The 18,031-nt window shown below is 52.9% G+C and overlaps 1 protein-coding gene across 4 annotated transcripts in view; it reads left to right on the plus strand.

Annotated features, from left to right (window-relative positions):
- CACNA2D2 (calcium voltage-gated channel auxiliary subunit alpha2delta 2) overlaps positions 1-18,031 on the plus strand; it is a 588,723-nt gene that overhangs the window by 498,709 nt on the left and 71,983 nt on the right. For all 4 annotated transcript variants that reach the window (XM_073352554.2, XM_073352555.2, XM_073352560.2 and 1 more), the window contains exons 11-12: positions 3,049-3,207; positions 12,830-12,937. In XM_073352554.2, the coding sequence (XP_073208655.1) occupies positions 3,049-3,207; positions 12,830-12,937 (267 nt within the window). The remainder of the gene's footprint in view (positions 1-3,048; positions 3,208-12,829; positions 12,938-18,031) is intronic.

The following is an 18,031-nucleotide window of genomic DNA, read 5'->3' on the forward strand; positions in this document are numbered from 1 at the left end:
CTCATTTGGGGGGATGGTTCCTACCGGTTCTCACTCCTTTTCCTCCTCTTCCCCCTGTCCTGTGCAGGAGCTGTGATGATTTTCCGGTCCCAGAAGAAGTTGGGGGTGTGGAGGAAATGGGCAGGAAATGCTTTCTCAAGGCCTTGAGCATGAGCTCACAGCTCTGTTTGGCATGTGTGAACAGCTGATAGGGTAACTAGACAGCGTCAGGTTAGGAATCACCAAGCTGATCCTCGTCCACTTGCTGTCCCTTTTGTGCCTCTTCTGGCGGCAGAGAGGGGATGGGGAGCTGCCCTGATAGCGCAGCTGGGGATTCCCCAGGGGTGGGTGCACACCTGCCGCCCTACAGCATAAAGGGCACTCCAGGGGCAGAAGCACACTGCACTCTGAAAACCCCGTGCTGCCAGGGGACAGTACACCGACTCCTCCCTCCCCTTCTCAGGTTTGCAGCATGCTGTTCCAGCACATCTGAGGATCTGGCCCGATAGATCGTTAAGAGACCCATTTTCTGTCGGTCTCAGGTAGTTATACAACCCCTGTCACCAATGTATCTGAGCACCTCACGATCTCCAGTGTATTTATACGCTCACATCCCTGGGAGGCAGGACAGGGCAAGTGTCCCCATGGTACAGATGGGAAACTGACGCACAGAGAGACTTTCCCAACATCATACAGTGTGTCTGTGGTTGAGCAGGGAACTGAAGCAGGCCTAGTCACTGGACCATCCTGCCTATGTAACCCCGGTTGCTAAAAACCCATCAGACTAAATCTGAAAGCGTTTTCAGACTCTCAGAGTCACATCTAGGCTGTGTTCAGCTCCGTCACACAAGTGCTGCTGCGTTTGAATCATGTTTTCTGCGTGCTTTTCACTCAGCTTGGAGCAATGAAGATAGGCTAGTCAGGTTTGCTGTGGCTTCTAAAAAAAGGAGTACTTGTGGCACCTTAGAGACTAACAAATGTATTAGAGCATAAGCTTTCGTAGGCTACAGCCCACTTCATCGGATGCATAGAATGGAACATATAGTAAGAAGATATATATGTACATACAGATAAGTTGGAAGTTGCCATATAAACTGCGAGGGGCTAATTAATTAAGATGAGCTATTATCAGCAAGAGAAAAAACTTTTGTAGTGATAATCAAGATGGCCCATTTAGACAGTTGACAAGAAGGTGTGAGGATACTTAACGTGTGGAAATAGATTCAATATGTGTAATGACCCAGCCACTCCCAGTCTCTATTCAAACCCAAGTTAATGGTGTCTAGTTTGCATATTAAGTCAAGCTCAGTAGTTTCTCTTTGGAGTCTGTTTTTGAAGCTTTTCTGTTGCAAAATTGCCACCCTTAAATCTTCTGGTCAGTTTCACTTCCAGGTTCTCCTGCATTAGCCGGGTATTGCCCTGTCTGGGACACAAGGGCCATGTTCAGTTTTAAGGAAGCTGTTTTTTACTGGACTGTTTGCTTAAAATGGGAACATTTCTAGTTGTCTTAGCTGATACGTCTTGTTTTTACTAAGCCTAAATTTTAGGGACTAAAATGTTCCTGCCAGTGTCCCGTTAAATGAGAGTGTTATGGGCTGAAAGCAGTATGATAAGCAAGATGATATTCCAGGCTCTTTGGAAATTACTGGTTTCTAGGAAGGTGATTATAGTATTTGATTTATTGCCCCTTTATTCTCCTACTCATTTTCTATCACATTTATCAAAACAGAAGCAGAATGAGAAAATGTCTGTCAGAATGACAATGGGAATTTTGTAGTGGAGATACTGCAGGGTGAATTGCTGGATTGGTTTGTTATGGTACTGGCCAGAATTTTCAAACTTGGGTTCCTAAATCCATATCTAGGCTCCTACATAAAAGTGACCTTTTTTTCAGAAGTACCAAGTAACTGCAGAAATCATTCAGAATTGCTGTGTCCAGCACCTCGGAAATCTATTTAGGAGCCTAATTATTGATTTAGAGTCTAACTTTGGGCTCCTGGGTTTGAATCTGTTGCCCAGTGTTTTCATCTCTAGGTCACAGGTTTTACTTTGTCCTAAATCCAGGTGCCTCAAGTCACTGCCAGCTGATGGCCGCTTGGTGGCCTGTGTGAAGTGAGTTTGTGATCTCAGTGCAGCTCTCAGGGCTGGATCCAAGGCCCAGGGAAGTCAGTGGAAGGACTCCCATTGGGCTTTGGATTAGACACTCACCCACCCCACAGTGACTAGGTATCCACAAAACACACAAGCCCCCTATTGTAACTAGCACTAATTGCCCCACACCCCTTGTTGACAATCTCAGCAAAGGCGATAAGGTGCAAATTTGCCCAAAGACTGGGCTGTCTAGAGTGGATTGCTGCCCGGCAGGCATTCTCCAGCAGAAGTTCACAGCCCAGCTTCCTTGGGAAGGTTCCAGCGTTCCTTTATTACATGACTGTATTCTATAGCAGTGGGCCAGATCTGCAGGGCACCACAGCACTGCTTGACCCAGCTTCTCTGCCGCCTGCTGCTTGACTAGGCAAGGCTCCTCTCATCTCCCCATCTCTGCCAGCCACAAGCTGTCACTCTGCTAGCTCCCCACTCTGCCCATGCCTGCAGGGGAGGATGCCCAGCTCTTTGAGATGTTGTGGAAACATTCTCCTGGGTCCTGCAGTACGAGATGCCCCCTGTTTCTATCCGGGATGGATTTTTGACTCTCTGGTGCGTGTGCCCTTTATTTAGCTAGATTTAAGTCATTACAGGCAGCGTTTTGGCGCTTACGCTGATACAGATCCATCCCAGCCACACCAGGGACAATGGCAGGCGAAACTATTTTTAGCACAACAGGGACCGTGAGCTGGTAGATGTCCCATGGAGAAGCCCTATAAGTTACGAGTGCTGAGCGGTGCCAGGAGCTGTGATTTATAACCCACTAAGCATTTGCTATGGGGAAGGCGAGTCTTTGGTTCTCTTCCTGCCTCCTCTACCAAGTCGATTGCCTTTCAGTTGGGGATTACAGCGTCGCTGCTGCAGTTCCCCCTCTGCCCCTCCAACATGCTGTGATGCTCGGTCCCTTTCTCTCTTTCTTCCTAGTTTAACGAGAAGGCAAAACCTGTATCCTGCTTCAAGCACCTGGTCCAGGCCAACATCCGCAACAAGAAGGTCTTCAAGGAAGACGTGCAGGAGATGGTAGCCAAGGGGACAACCGACTACAAAGCTGGCTTTGAGTACGCCTTTGACCAGCTGCAAAATGTAAGTCTGGGACTGGGAGGGGGGCTTTAGGACTCAAACACAGGGGCTTCCAAAGGACAAAATCCTGGGCAGTTCCAGGACTCAGACTCTCAGGTTTTGGGGGTGGGGGCTCCAGGATCCTGACTGGAGGCTTCCAGGTGAAATGCTTGGCCTCCGAGCAGGAGGCTTGGACCATTCACTGCCAGATGACTCTGCAACTCATAAGCCTGGGGACTGTGTTCAATCAGCTGTTTGCAAGAGGGTACCCCCATCTTGTGACTCTGTGAACTTCTCTCCTCTTCACCTCGGGATCTCAGCCTAGTGGGGAAGGTCCTTGCTGTTATTGTTTATTATTTGTATTATCATAACCCATGGGAGCCCCCATCATCACCAGGACTCTGTTGTGCTAGACGCTATACAAACACAGAACAGAAAGACAGTCCCTGCCCCAAAGAGCTTCCATTCTAACACTATGGGTACACTGCACACCAGCATGTAGGATACACATAGCTACTCATCGCAGTGAAAAGCAGGCTGCCTCCACACTGCAGGGTGTAGCTACACGCGTCAGTGAAAGGCTCTGGCAGGGGGAGGCAGTGGGGAAAGGCTGAGCTTTTGGTCGCTGCCTCCCCTCTGCCAGAGCCTTTCCCCACTGCTGGAGTCTTTCCCCAGCAGTGGGGTAAGGGTCAAGCACTGGGGAGACAGCAGGACACAATGCTGCTAAAAACAGCAGTGTAGATGGGAGGCACTGCTTGAGCGAGTATCCTCATATCCTTCAGGCATGTCTTTACTCACCTACAATGTGCCTCACCATCTATACTGCTGTTCATACTCATGCTAGGTATATACGCGACACGCCACCGAAAGAAGCGGGTTGTGTTGGCATACTCTAATTATAAGACAAGAGACACCAGCTGGATATGACACATGAGAAAGCACAAAGAAACCAGGAGACAATGCTGTCGAAACAGACCTTTTGGAAACAGGAGATTCTCCCATGGCCTCTGCCTGGCAGCTGGACACACTCTAGCCTCACAGGGAAGCCTCCATGTCTGGAAATTTCCCTCTCGGAGTCTCAGGTCAGCCCTTCCTTTCCAAGCTTCCGTGTCTTTGATAGGATCCTCTTCCAAAATCCATTAGCGATGGGCTGGAGCCCATAGGTCCAAGCAGCCGCCAAGCCATGGGGATGTCCGTGTGGGTCCTTGCGTGGACCTTTGCTCTGTAACATGGCTGATCCTTCCTCAGTCCAGAGCTCTTCAGTCCCTCAGGCCCCTCACACCCCGGCCGCCAGCCATCAGCTTTTCAGTCGCTCACCTGAGAACGAGATCTTGGGCCATAGGATATTAACTGGAACAGAGCCCCACACTTCTGCCCCCGCAGTGCCAGGATGCAGCACTGACTGAGAGCCAACGTTAAGTGGACACTGCAGCTTGACTTGGAGAGTATTTCATACATCTTCAGCTCTGTTCAGAGCACTGGGAGCAAAACTCCGGGGGGAACAGGGTGGTACCTGCTTCGCTGCAGCGCCCCCTATGGGCAGAGGCTGGGGCTGGAGTAGCTGGGAGCTCCCCCCACAGCCAGTGTCCCATGCCCCTCCCCACAGCACCCCCTCTGGGCAGAGGCTGAGGCTGGAGTAGCCGGGAGTTCCCCCCACAGCCAGTGCTCCTGCCCCCTCCTGACAGCACCCCCTGCTGGGAGAGGCTGGGGCTGGCATCGCCAGGAGCTCCTCCCATAGCCAGCGCTTCAACCCCCTCCCCACAGCGCCCCCTTCTGAGAGAAGCTGGGAATGGAGCAGGGAGCACCTAACAGGCAGTGCTTTTCACCATTCCTTACAGTGTCCCCCACAGGGTGCGCCTTGAATTGCACCGTGTTCCCTTCACAGATGCCTGCCTCAGGGCTCTCACCCAGTATCACATGCAGCTGCTAAGCGCTGCATGAGGCCATCAGCAGCGCCCAGGCTGGAAAAGCTCAGCTCGGCCTGTCCCGGGGCAGGGCTCTGCTGGCAGGACCTGCTTATGTTATTGCTGCAGCCCTGGCCAGATCAATGGAGAGCCTCAGGGCCTGGAATTTCAGTTTTCACAGGAACTGCTGCCTCTTACATTTCATTAAAAAGTTCACAGGACCAACGTGAGAGGGCTCGGCTCAGACAGGCCACCAAGGCGGTGGGCCAGATAAAGATGAATGGCCCTATTAATCACTGAGCAGTAATAGTCACAACATAATTTCTGTCCAGACAGCCCCCACCTCCAGTTCACCTCCACCACCTTCACCCCTGGAGAATCAGGCAGGGAAAACAGATTTGTCATGGCCAGCATGGTGAGCCTGGGCTGAGTCCTGCATAGAGGCAGAGAAATCTGTACTCACACACCCTGCTGTACTCACACATGCACGTACACCCTCACCGCTGTACACACACTGCTGTACACACACGAACACCGTGCTGTAGTCACACGCCCACGCACACGTGGCTGTACTCACACATGCACACACTGCGGTACACGTGCACACACACACACTGCTGTACTCACACGTGCACACACTGCGGTACACATGCACACACACACTGCTGTACTCACACGTGCACACACTGCGGTACACGTGCACACACACACTGCTGTACTCACACGTGCACACACTGCGGTACACGTGCACACACACACTGCTGTACTCACACATGCACATACTGCGGTACACGTGCACACACACTGCTGTACTCACACGTGCACACACTGCGGTACACGTGCACACACACACTGCTGTACTCACACATGCACACACTGCGGTACACATGCACACACACACTGCTGTACTCACACATGCACACACTGCGGTACACGTGCACACACACACTGCTGTACTCACACATGCACACACTGCGGTACACGTGCACACACACACTGCTGTACTCACACGTGCACACACTGCGGTACACGCACACACACACTGCTGTACTCACACGTGCACACACTGCAGTACATGTGCACACACACACTGCTGTACTCACACATGCACACACTGCGGTACACGTGCACACACACTGCTGTACTCACACATGCACATACTGCGGTACACGTGCACACACACACTGCTGTACTCACACGTGCACACACTGCGGTACACGTGCACACACACTGCTGTACTCACACGTGCACACACTGCGGTACACATGCACACACACACTGCTGTACTCACACATGCACACACTGCGGTACACGTGCACACACACTGCTGTACTCACACATGCACACACTGCGGTACACGTGCACACACACTGCTGTACTCACACGTGCACACACTGCGGTACACGTGCACACACACTGCTGTACTCACACGTGCACACACTGCGGTACACATGCACACACACACTGCTGTACTCACACATGCACACACTGCGGTACACATGCACACACACACTGCGGTACACATGCACACACACACTGCTGTACTCACACATGCACACACTGCGGTACACATGCACACACACACTGCTGTACTCACACATGCACACACTGCGGTACACGTGCACACACACACTGCTGTACTCACACGTGCACACACTGCGGTACACGCGCACACACACACTGCTGTACTCACACGTGCACACACTGCGGTACACGTGCACACACACTGCTGTACTCACACATGCACACACTGCGGTACACATGCACACACACACTGCTGTACTCACACATGCACACACTGCGGTACACGTGCACACACACACTGCTGTACTCACGTGCACACACTGCGGTACACGTGCACACACACTGCTGTACTCACACGTGCACACACTGCGGTACACGCGCACACACACTGCTGTACTCACACGTGCACACACTGCAGTACACGTGCACACACACACTGCTGTACTCACACGTGCACACACTGCGGTACACGTGCACACACACTGCTGTACTCACACATGCACATACTGCGGTACACGTGCACACACACTGCTGTACTCACACGTGCACACACTGCGGTACACGCGCACACACACTGCTGTACTCACACATGCACACACTGCGGTACACGTGCACACACACACTGCTGTACTCACACATGCACACACTGCGGTACACGTGCACACACACACTGCTGTACTCACACATGCACACACTGCGGTACACGTGCACACACACACTGCTGTACTCACACGTGCACACACTGCGGTACACGCACACACACACTGCTGTACTCACACGTGCACACACTGCAGTACATGTGCACACACACACTGCTGTACTCACACATGCACACACTGCGGTACACGTGCACACACACTGCTGTACTCACACATGCACATACTGCGGTACACGTGCACACACACACTGCTGTACTCACACGTGCACACACTGCGGTACACGTGCACACACACTGCTGTACTCACACGTGCACACACTGCGGTACACATGCACACACACACTGCTGTACTCACACGTGCACACACTGCGGTACACGTGCACACACACACTGCTGTACTCACACATGCACACACTGCGGTACACGTGCACACACACTGCTGTACTCACACGTGCACACACTGCGGTACACGTGCACACACACTGCTGTACTCACACATGCACACACTGCGGTACACGTGCACACACACTACTGTACTCACACATGCACACACTGCGGTACACGTGCACACACACTGCTGTACTCACACGTGCACACACTGCGGTACACGTGCACACACACTGCTGTACTCACACGTGCACACACTGCGGTACACATGCACACACACACTGCTGTACTCACACATGCACACACTGCGGTACACATGCACACACACACTGCGGTACACATGCACACACACACTGCTGTACTCACACATGCACACACTGCGGTACACATGCACACACACACTGCTGTACTCACACATGCACACACTGCGGTACACGTGCACACACACACTGCTGTACTCACACGTGCACACACTGCGGTACACGCGCACACACACACTGCTGTACTCACACGTGCACACACTGCGGTACACGTGCACACACACTGCTGTACTCACACATGCACACACTGCGGTACACATGCACACACACACTGCTGTACTCACACATGCACACACTGCGGTACACGTGCACACACACACTGCTGTACTCACACGTGCACACACTGCGGTACACGTGCACACACACTGCTGTACTCACACGTGCACACACTGCGGTACACGCGCACACACACTGCTGTACTCACACGTGCACACACTGCAGTACACGTGCACACACACACTGCTGTACTCACACGTGCACACACTGCGGTACACGTGCACACACACTGCTGTACTCACACATGCACATACTGCGGTACACGTGCACACACACTGCTGTACTCACACGTGCACACACTGCGGTACACATGCACACACACACTGCTGTACTCACACATGCACACACTGCGGTACACGTGCACACACACTGCTGTACTCACACATGCACACACTGCGGTACACGTGCACACACACTGCTGTACTCACACATGCACACACTGCGGTACACGTGCACACACACTGCTGTACTCACACGTGCACACACTGCGGTACACGTGCACACACACTGCTGTACTCACACGTGCACACACTGCGGTACACATGCACACACACACTGCTGTACTCACACATGCACACACTGCGGTACACATGCACACACACACTGCGGTACACATGCACACACACACTGCTGTACTCACACATGCACACACTGCGGTACACATGCACACACACACTGCTGTACTCACACGTGCACACACTGCGGTACACGCGCACACACACTGCTGTACTCACACGTGCACACACTGCGGTACACGCACACACACACTGCTGTACTCACACGTGCACACACTGCAGTACACGTGCACACACACACTGCTGTACTCACACATGCACACACTGCGGTACACGTGCACACACACTGCTGTACTCACACATGCACACACTGCGGTACACGTGCACACACACTGCTGTACTCACACGTGCACACACTGCGGTACACGTGCACACACACACTGCTGTACTCACACGTGCACACACTGCGGTACACGTGCACACACACACTGCTGTACTCACACGTGCACACACTGCGGTACACGTGCACACACACTGCTGTACTCACACGTGCACACACTGCGGTACACATGCACACACACACTGCTGTACTCACACGTGCACACACTGCGGTACACGTGCACACACACACTGCTGTACTCACACGTGCACACACTGCGGTACACGTGCACACACACTGCTGTACTCACACGTGCACACACTGCGGTACACATGCACACACACACTGCTGTACTCACACGTGCACACACTGCGGTACACGTGCACACACACTGCTGTACTCACACATGCACACACTGCGGTACACGTGCACACACACACTGCTGTACTCACACGTGCACACACTGCGGTACACGTGCACACACACACTGCTGTACTCACACGTGCACACACTGCGGTACACGTGCACACACACTGCTGTACTCACACGTGCACACACTGCGGTACACGTGCACACACACACTGCTGTACTCACACGTGCACACACTGCGGTACACGTGCACACACACTGCTGTACTCACACGTGCACACACTGCGGTACACGTGCACACACACTGCTGTACTCACACGTGCACACACTGCGGTACACGTGCACACACACTGCTGTACTCACACGTGCACACACTGCGGTACACGTGCACACACACACTGCTGTACTCACACGTGCACACACTGCGGTACACGTGCACACACACACTGCTGTACTCACACGTGCACACACTGCGGTACACGTGCACACACACACTGCTGTACTCACACGTGCACACACTGCGGTACACGTGCACACACACTGCTGTACTCACACGTGCACACACTGCGGTACACGTGCACACACACTGCTGTACTCACACGTGCACACACTGCGGTACACGTGCACACACACTGCTGTACTCACACGTGCACACACTGCGGTACACGTGCACACACACTGCTGTACTCACACGTGCACACACTGCGGTACACGTGCACACACACTGCTGTACTCACACGTGCACACACTGCGGTACACGTGCACACACACACTGCTGTACTCACACGTGCACACACTGCGGTACACGTGCACACACACTGCTGTACTCACACGTGCACACACTGCGGTACACATGCACACACACACTGCTGTACTCACACATGCACACACTGCGGTACACGTGCACACACACACTGTGGTACACATGCACACACACACTGCTGTACTCACACATGCACACACTGCGGTACACATGCACACACACACTGCTGTACTCACACGTGCACACACTGCAGTACACGTGCACACACACACTGCTGTACTCACACATGCACACACTGCGGTACACGTGCACACACACTGCTGTACTCACACGTGCACACACTGCGGTACACGTGCACACACACTGCTGTACTCACACGTGCACACACTGCGGTACACGTGCACACACACTGCTGTACTCACACGTGCACACACTGCGGTACACATGCACACACACACTGCTGTACTCACACATGCACACACTGCGGTACACGTGCACACACACTGCTGTACTCACACGTGCACACACTGCGGTACACGTGCACACACACTGCTGTACTCACACGTGCACACACTGCGGTACACGTGCACACACACACTGCTGTACTCACACATGCACACACTGCGGTACACGTGCACACACACTGCTGTACTCACACATGCACACACTGCGGTACACGTGCACACACACACTGCTGTACTCACACGTGCACACACTGCGGTACACATGCACACACACACTGCTGTACTCACACGTGCACACACTGCGGTACACGTGCACACACACTGCTGTACTCACACGTGCACACACTGCGGTACACGTGCACACACACACTGCTGTACTCACACGTGCACACACTGCAGTACACGTGCACACACACACTGCTGTACTCACACGTGCACACACTGCGGTACACGTGCACACACACTGCTGTACTCACACGTGCACACACTGCGGTACACATGCACACACACACTGCTGTACTCACACGTGCACACACTGCGGTACACATGCACACACACACTGCTGTACTCACACGTGCACACACTGCGGTACACATGCACACACACACTGCTGTACTCACACATGCACACACTGCGGTACACGTGCACACACACACGCTGCTGTGCACGTGCGTGCGCACACCCTGCTGTATTCACACATCCACGTGCACACACGCACACTGTTGTGGACGCATATGCACACATCTCTGTTTGCGAGTGGAAACGCGCAGGGTGGCTTGCAGCCCTGGGCACTCACATGGATTCCAAACCCTCCCTGGAGAGACCATGAGATGCAGCCAAACCTGACAAGGGAATTAGGTAGATTTGGGGTTTGTCACCATTTGAGCAGCAAGAGAGACAGGTGTATAGGAGAGGAATTACCAATGGCTGCCCTGGTGCTCCTGGCTGCCCCAGCCTCTCCCAGCAAGAGGCGCTCTGGGGAGGGGGCAGGGCCAGGTACTCCAGCCCCAGCCTTTCCCACTGTCCATTGTGTGCCCAGTTGAGAGGTCTTCCAGTTCCATATTGCTCTTTTCTCCCTGTCTGGGCAGGTCCTGTGGTGCAGGCATGGCTCTCTGGCCCCTGCTGGCCCCTCTGACAGCTTCCTTTCACTCATCCCAGGCAGAGGCAGAATTACCCTGGGCTGTCCAGCAGCAAGCACTGGGGGGTCCTCAATGGTTCTCGTTGCTGGATCATGGCATCCTCAGAGCACAGCTGGCCTTGGCCCCTTCTGCTTCCCATTCCCTTCCCTTCCAGAGCCCAAAGTGCCTGGGCTAGGTCTGGGAAGGGAAATTGGGTCTGAATCTCAGACGAGACTTCTGGGGACCTCCTCTCCCCAGGAGAGCAGCGGGCACTCCATGGCCTGGCTCATTTCAGACTAGGCTGGAGAACAGGGAGCCCAACTTTGCTGGCCAAGGGGAATCAGCCAGATAACCTCCTAGGTCCTTCCTGGCTTCAGTGAATAGGAAGGAAGTTGCAGCAGGTGTAATGGCCTGAGTGGGATGATACTGCGACCGATGCTTCTCATCACCAGGGCTGCTTCTTGACAGGCGCTTCTGAGCTCTTCATCCCTGCTGCCCTGAGAACGGGGACATGTTATATGGATGTGTTGTTCTCACTCTTAGACATGTATAGGCACCCACACGTACAATACAAAAACAATTCTGTAGGCACCTTGGAGGACACGGTGGTTACTATTCCGGACATAGGGGCCTCCCAGAACGTCAGAGTGACCGTTGTGATAAAACTCACACCCTCTGTGCTCCAAACACATTATCTGAGCCAAAGGAGAGTCCCCCATAGATGCCAGGAGGATAGGGCATATGACACATGATGGAGTAGTTCTGATCCCATCCAGCAGCAGACAGTGGGGCACAATACCCCAGCCAGTTTGTTGCTGTGTATAGTAGACACACACACACACACACTGTATACAGCCTTTCTTAGCAGAAGCCCGTGCATTGGTTTAACCCAGGAGCATGACAGAGGCAGTCGATGTGCTCTGTCCCTTCCAGGGCCTGCCCTCACTCTGTTTTTTCTCTTGGTTGCAGTCCAACATCACGCGAGCCAACTGCAATAAGATGATCATGATGTTCACCGATGGTGGGGAAGACCGGGTCCAGGATGTGTTTGAGAAGTACAACTGGCCCAATAAAACGGTGAGTGCTCTGGTATTAGACACACCAATCCCCTGCTGACGTGGTCCTGGTCCTAGTGCAGCCCATGAGCACTGCCCGCGCTCCAACAGGCAGTATGTGTGTTCGTTTCTTACCCCAGAATACCAGGCTGCTGTGTGCTGTGCGTTTGTTTCTTGGGCTCTACTCCTAGCCTCTCCCAGCCAGAGGCATTGCGAGGAATTGGGTAGGAGCATTGGCTTTTGGAAGACGCCCAGCTATTTCACTTCTCAGCCTTTCCCAGCAGGAGGCGCTGTGGGGAGCAGGGCAGGAGTGCTGGCTGTGGGGGAGCTGTGGGGGGAGCTCGCCGCTACTCCAGCCCCAGCCTCTCTCAGCAGGGGGCGCTGTGGGGAGGGGGCAGGAGTGCTGGCTGTGGGGGAGTTCCCAGCTATGCCAGCCCCAGCCTCTCCCTGCAGGGGGTGCTGTAGGGAATGCTACAAGAGCGGCAGCCACTGTAGCAAGGCAGGGACGCAGGTCCGAGGTTTACATCACAGCCCTTTATGGTGCTGCATTTAAAAGCTGATATGAAATGTCCATTTTCAGTGTATTCTGCAGTTTCCAGGCAAGAGCGAGTCATTTCTGTCTCCCTCTGGGCCCCGAGAGGCTTGGTCGGAGCGGATGACGGAGGGCCTATATCCTGCCCCAGTTAACATTTACATACCTACAGACTTTCACTCTCTCCAGGTTTGCAATGAAGGGTTTGGTGAGATAACAGGCAGGCTGATAAGGCAAAGGCATCCCCTTGGGTGGAGGCAAGCTATGTATGCATTGCATTAGCAGGCCTGGGGGCAGGGAAACCTCCTGGCTTTTAAGAGCAGATCCCGCAATGCAGACTTACACACACTCTCTCTCTCTCTCTCTCTCTCCATTTGCTCACTGAGGAACACAGTGGCTAACAAGTTGCTGTTCCACTGCCTAGAGAAAAGGGTCCCATCCTGGGGTGCTGGACACATGTGGCTTTGGAGCCATTTTTGTAAGGAATAACCTAAGGTTTGCAGCTCAGGCTCCACCGAGCTGTACTGATCCACTCTACTACCACAGGCACACGCTGCTTCCTGTTAAGGATTCTGGGTAATGTAGTCTATCAGACACAACGAGGAATCCGGTGGCACCTTAAAGACGAACAGATTTATTTGGGCATAAGCTTTCATGGGTGAAAAACCAGCTCTGAAAGCTTATGCCCAAATAAATCTGTTCGTCTTTAAGGTGCCACCGGACTCTTCGTTGTTTTTGTGGATACAGACTAACACGGCTACCCCTCTGATACTTGGTAGTCTATCAGGCCTTTCTTGTACTAAGAAGTGTTGTATTTAGACCTACCACTAACGGGCACTCCAAACAGAATAGCCCAGAGCCCTGCCCAGGCAGCATGGCTAATTGCAGTGGGGTTGCACAGGGGATAGGTGAAGGCAGGATTTGATGCTGTGTGCACCTATTGCTACATTACGCATGTGTAAGGAAAGCCCAGGTTAAAGGGTGCTGGTCTGGCAGGTGGGGACTGTCATGACCAGAGCAGGTCCCTGCTGAGCAGTGATCCCACTGAGGTGGGAGTGGGAAAAGCAGCCTTTGGATTCAAGCTCGATGGAGACCAAAAGTCAGCCCCATGCAATGGAAGTTTGGTGGCCTGTGTGAAATGAGTGCTCTGTTCTCAGCCCGCTGCGAGTATCCACAAGACAAAAGCCACTGCCACCCTGGCATTAGTTAGGTTACAGTCTCAAGTGAGAGGCTAAGGGCCATGGCGATGGAAGGCTGTCTGGACTCGGAATTTGCCTGGATTCCAGCCACCAGAGCAGACCCCTAGTATGTGCAGGGGAAGCCGTGATTTACACTGGGTTCTGAAAACGGGGTGTGATCCACTGATGCAAATTGCAGTGAACCCCATCTCGGTGCAGCTGCACAGGTTGTGGGACCAGGGCAAACCTTCAGGGTAGCCAAGGCCTGAGCTCTCCTTTGAGTCCAGCCCTCCAGAGGCACAAGGGAGGGGAAATTTGCACGGCCACTGCCTTGTGCTGTCCCTTGTGCATAGACACAAGGGCTGAGTCCCAAAGGGCACTGAGCCAAAGGTGGAGCTGCTGCAGCCCAGCTCTGAGCTCAGGGGAATCTTGCAAGCTACGAAGAGATCTGGCTGTTCCATCCTCTTCAGAGCAAAGGGGATGGACAAAAGGTTGGGGATGCAAGGGGTGGGCCTGGCAGAGAATGGGTCGTGCCTGCATAGCACAAGACAGGGATCTAGTGCACAGAGTCTCATGTCAGGGGCAGAAGAGCAGGCAAAGACATACCCGGGAAATGCAATGGGGTTTCTCCCTGGGAGCAACGTGCTGTGAATGAGCCAACGAGGTGGGCAGAGGTGGTATCATTGACCTGCTTCCTCCGTCCCTTCCTGGGGCTGCCCATCACGAGTAGGGGATTGAGCATGAGTCGGGAAAGGTGGGTGAGAAGCCCTGTGAGGGGGCAGGGAGTGAATCTCTGGAGCTGCTTTGCCATGCGCCAGTTCATCACAAGGAAAGGGGAAACAGGCATTGGCTTTATCACCTGATTCCACCTCATTTGATGGGAACTATTACAACGTCTGTCCTTCCTGCCCGCCTGGTCCTGCACTGAGCCACTGCCCCTGTAATGGGACGGCTCACATGCCAGGGCTGTCTTATTACCTGTGCTGAAGTGCCAGGGAAGGAAATGTGCAGAGCTCCCTCGCCCGGGCTGTTGGTACACAGGGGATGTGTCACAGGAGAGCTGGGCTGGAAGAGAGCGGAATGGGAGCACCTCAGTGCTCTCAAGGGGCTGTGGGACCATGGGAGAGGAGTCCCCAGGAGGCAGGAGGGTTGTGCCCAGATGGTTCCTTTCCCTGCCAGCCTGTGACCCCCATCCATCTCCCCAGTAACTCGGCAAGGGGGAGCAGGGAATCCTCTCCAGCCCAGACCATGCAGCAGAAGTGGAGCTGCTCCACATTCATTAGTCCAGCCTCCATGGGCCAAGCATCCCTTTGATTGCTGGGGAGGACTGGAGGGTCAGCCTAGACTACCTCTGACGGTGTTTGTCCAACCTAGTCTTAAAACCCTCCAGTAACAGGGATTCCACAACCTTCCTTGGAGGCCTGTTCCAGAGCTGAACTATCGGGAGAGTTAGACAGTTTTTCCTAATATCGAACCTAAATGGCCCTGACTGCAGATTAAACCCATTGCTTCTTGTCCTACTGTCAGTGGGTGTGGGCAACAATTAATCACCATCTTCTTTGTAACAGTCCTTAACATATTTGAAGACTGTTATCAGGTGTGTTGTCCCCCCCCTTCCTCCCCCCAGTCCCCCAGTCTTCTTATCTCAAGACTAAACACTCCATTTTTTAATCTTTCTTCGCAGGTCAGGTTTTCTAAACCTTTGATCATTGTTGTTGCTCTCCTCTATATTCTCTCCAGTTTGTCCACATCTTTCCCAAAGTGTGGCACCCAGAATTGGACCCAGCACTTCAGCTGGGGCCTCAACAGTGCCGAGCAGAGCAGGACAATGACCTCCTGTGTCTTACATGCGACACTCCTGTTAATACACCCCAGAATGATATTAGCTCTTTTTGCAACTGTGTCACGTTGTTGACTCATATTCAGTTTGATCCACTCTAACCCCCAGATCCTTTTCAGCAGCACAGTCACCTAGTTAGTCCCCATTTTGTAGCTGTGCATTTGATTTTTTTTCTTCCACGTGCCATATGTTGCACTTGTCTCTACTGAATTTCATCTTGTTGATTTCAGACCAATTCTTCAATTTGTCAAGGTCATTTTGAATTCTAATCCTGTTCTCCAAAGTGCTGCCAACCCATGGCAGCTTGGTGTCCCTTGTATATTTTGTAAGCACACTCTCCACTCCATCATCCAAGTCATTAATGAAAATATTGAATTGTAATGGACCCAAGACTGACCCCTACAGGACCCTACTATATACATCCTCCCAGTCTGACAGCAAATCATTGATAACTACACTTTGAGTACGGTCTTTCAGCAAGTTTTGCACCCACCTTATAATAATTTAATCTAGACTCAGATAGAGTGTTGCTTGCTGGGAGCTGTAGTCTACAGCTGCTGCTTGGCTCAAAGAAGTGTCTAGATCAGGTGGAAGTCAAACATTTTCCTACCCCCACCCGTGCGTTTACTGTAAAGGCAAGAGTAATAAGTGTCTTGATAGTCACAGTGCTAAGCTGATTCGATCGGGGTGCTTCGAGGGGTTCACAGAAAATACTGGACCTTAAAGACTGAGGATCTATGGGGAGCGAGATTTTCTTCACTTTAGATTGTAATAACATTTTCAAAGCCTCACAACCCACCTGAGCAAAGCAATGCCTAACTGACTGATTGAAAGTCAATGGGACTCAGGCTCCTAAATTAGTTAGGCATAGCAACACAGAGCAAAACAGTGCCTAAATGCCTTTCCCAGGCTGGCCCTAAGTCCAGGGTGCACACAGGGAGTGAACCAGACCACAGACAGGATCAGTGGAAGATCCATCAGTGGAATGGTGGGTGGACGTCAGAGGCAGCATGTTCTAGTGGGGAGGGGCACAAGACTGAGACTCGGGAGAGCTGGGCACTCTGCCCAGCTCAATCACTGCCTGTCTATGCTGTGTGCTATTGGGCAAGTCACTTCACGTCTCTGGCTCCTTGTCCCTGTCTTGCCTTTTCAGTTGTATGAGACTGTCTCTCGCTGTGTTTGTACAGGGAGGCTCTGGTTTCAAGTGGGGGCCTTAGGAGAAGAAGAAGAACTTGGGAGCTTCTGTCTCCCAGTCCCATGCTCCGTCCACTAGACCACACTGCTATGCTCATCGATTCCTAGAGTTTGAGGGCAGAAGGGGCCATCGGATCGTCCAGGCTGGCCTCCTGCAGGCCAGAGAACCACACCCAGTTGCCCCTGTGCCAAGCCCGCTAACCTGGGTTTGGCTAACGCCAAGGCAGCCAAGCTGGATTTGAAGACACCAATGGATGAAGGCTTCCCTTGGAGCTCGTTCCAGTGCTTGGTCACCTTCACTGTGAAACATTTTTGCCTTGTTTCTAGTTTCAGATTGTCTGGCTTCAGCTTGCAGCCCTGGGCTCCTGCACT

The sequence above is a fragment of the Lepidochelys kempii genome, chromosome 7 (assembly GCF_965140285.1).
Source record: "Lepidochelys kempii isolate rLepKem1 chromosome 7, rLepKem1.hap1, whole genome shotgun sequence".
Taxonomy (NCBI): Eukaryota; Metazoa; Chordata; order Testudines; family Cheloniidae; genus Lepidochelys; species Lepidochelys kempii.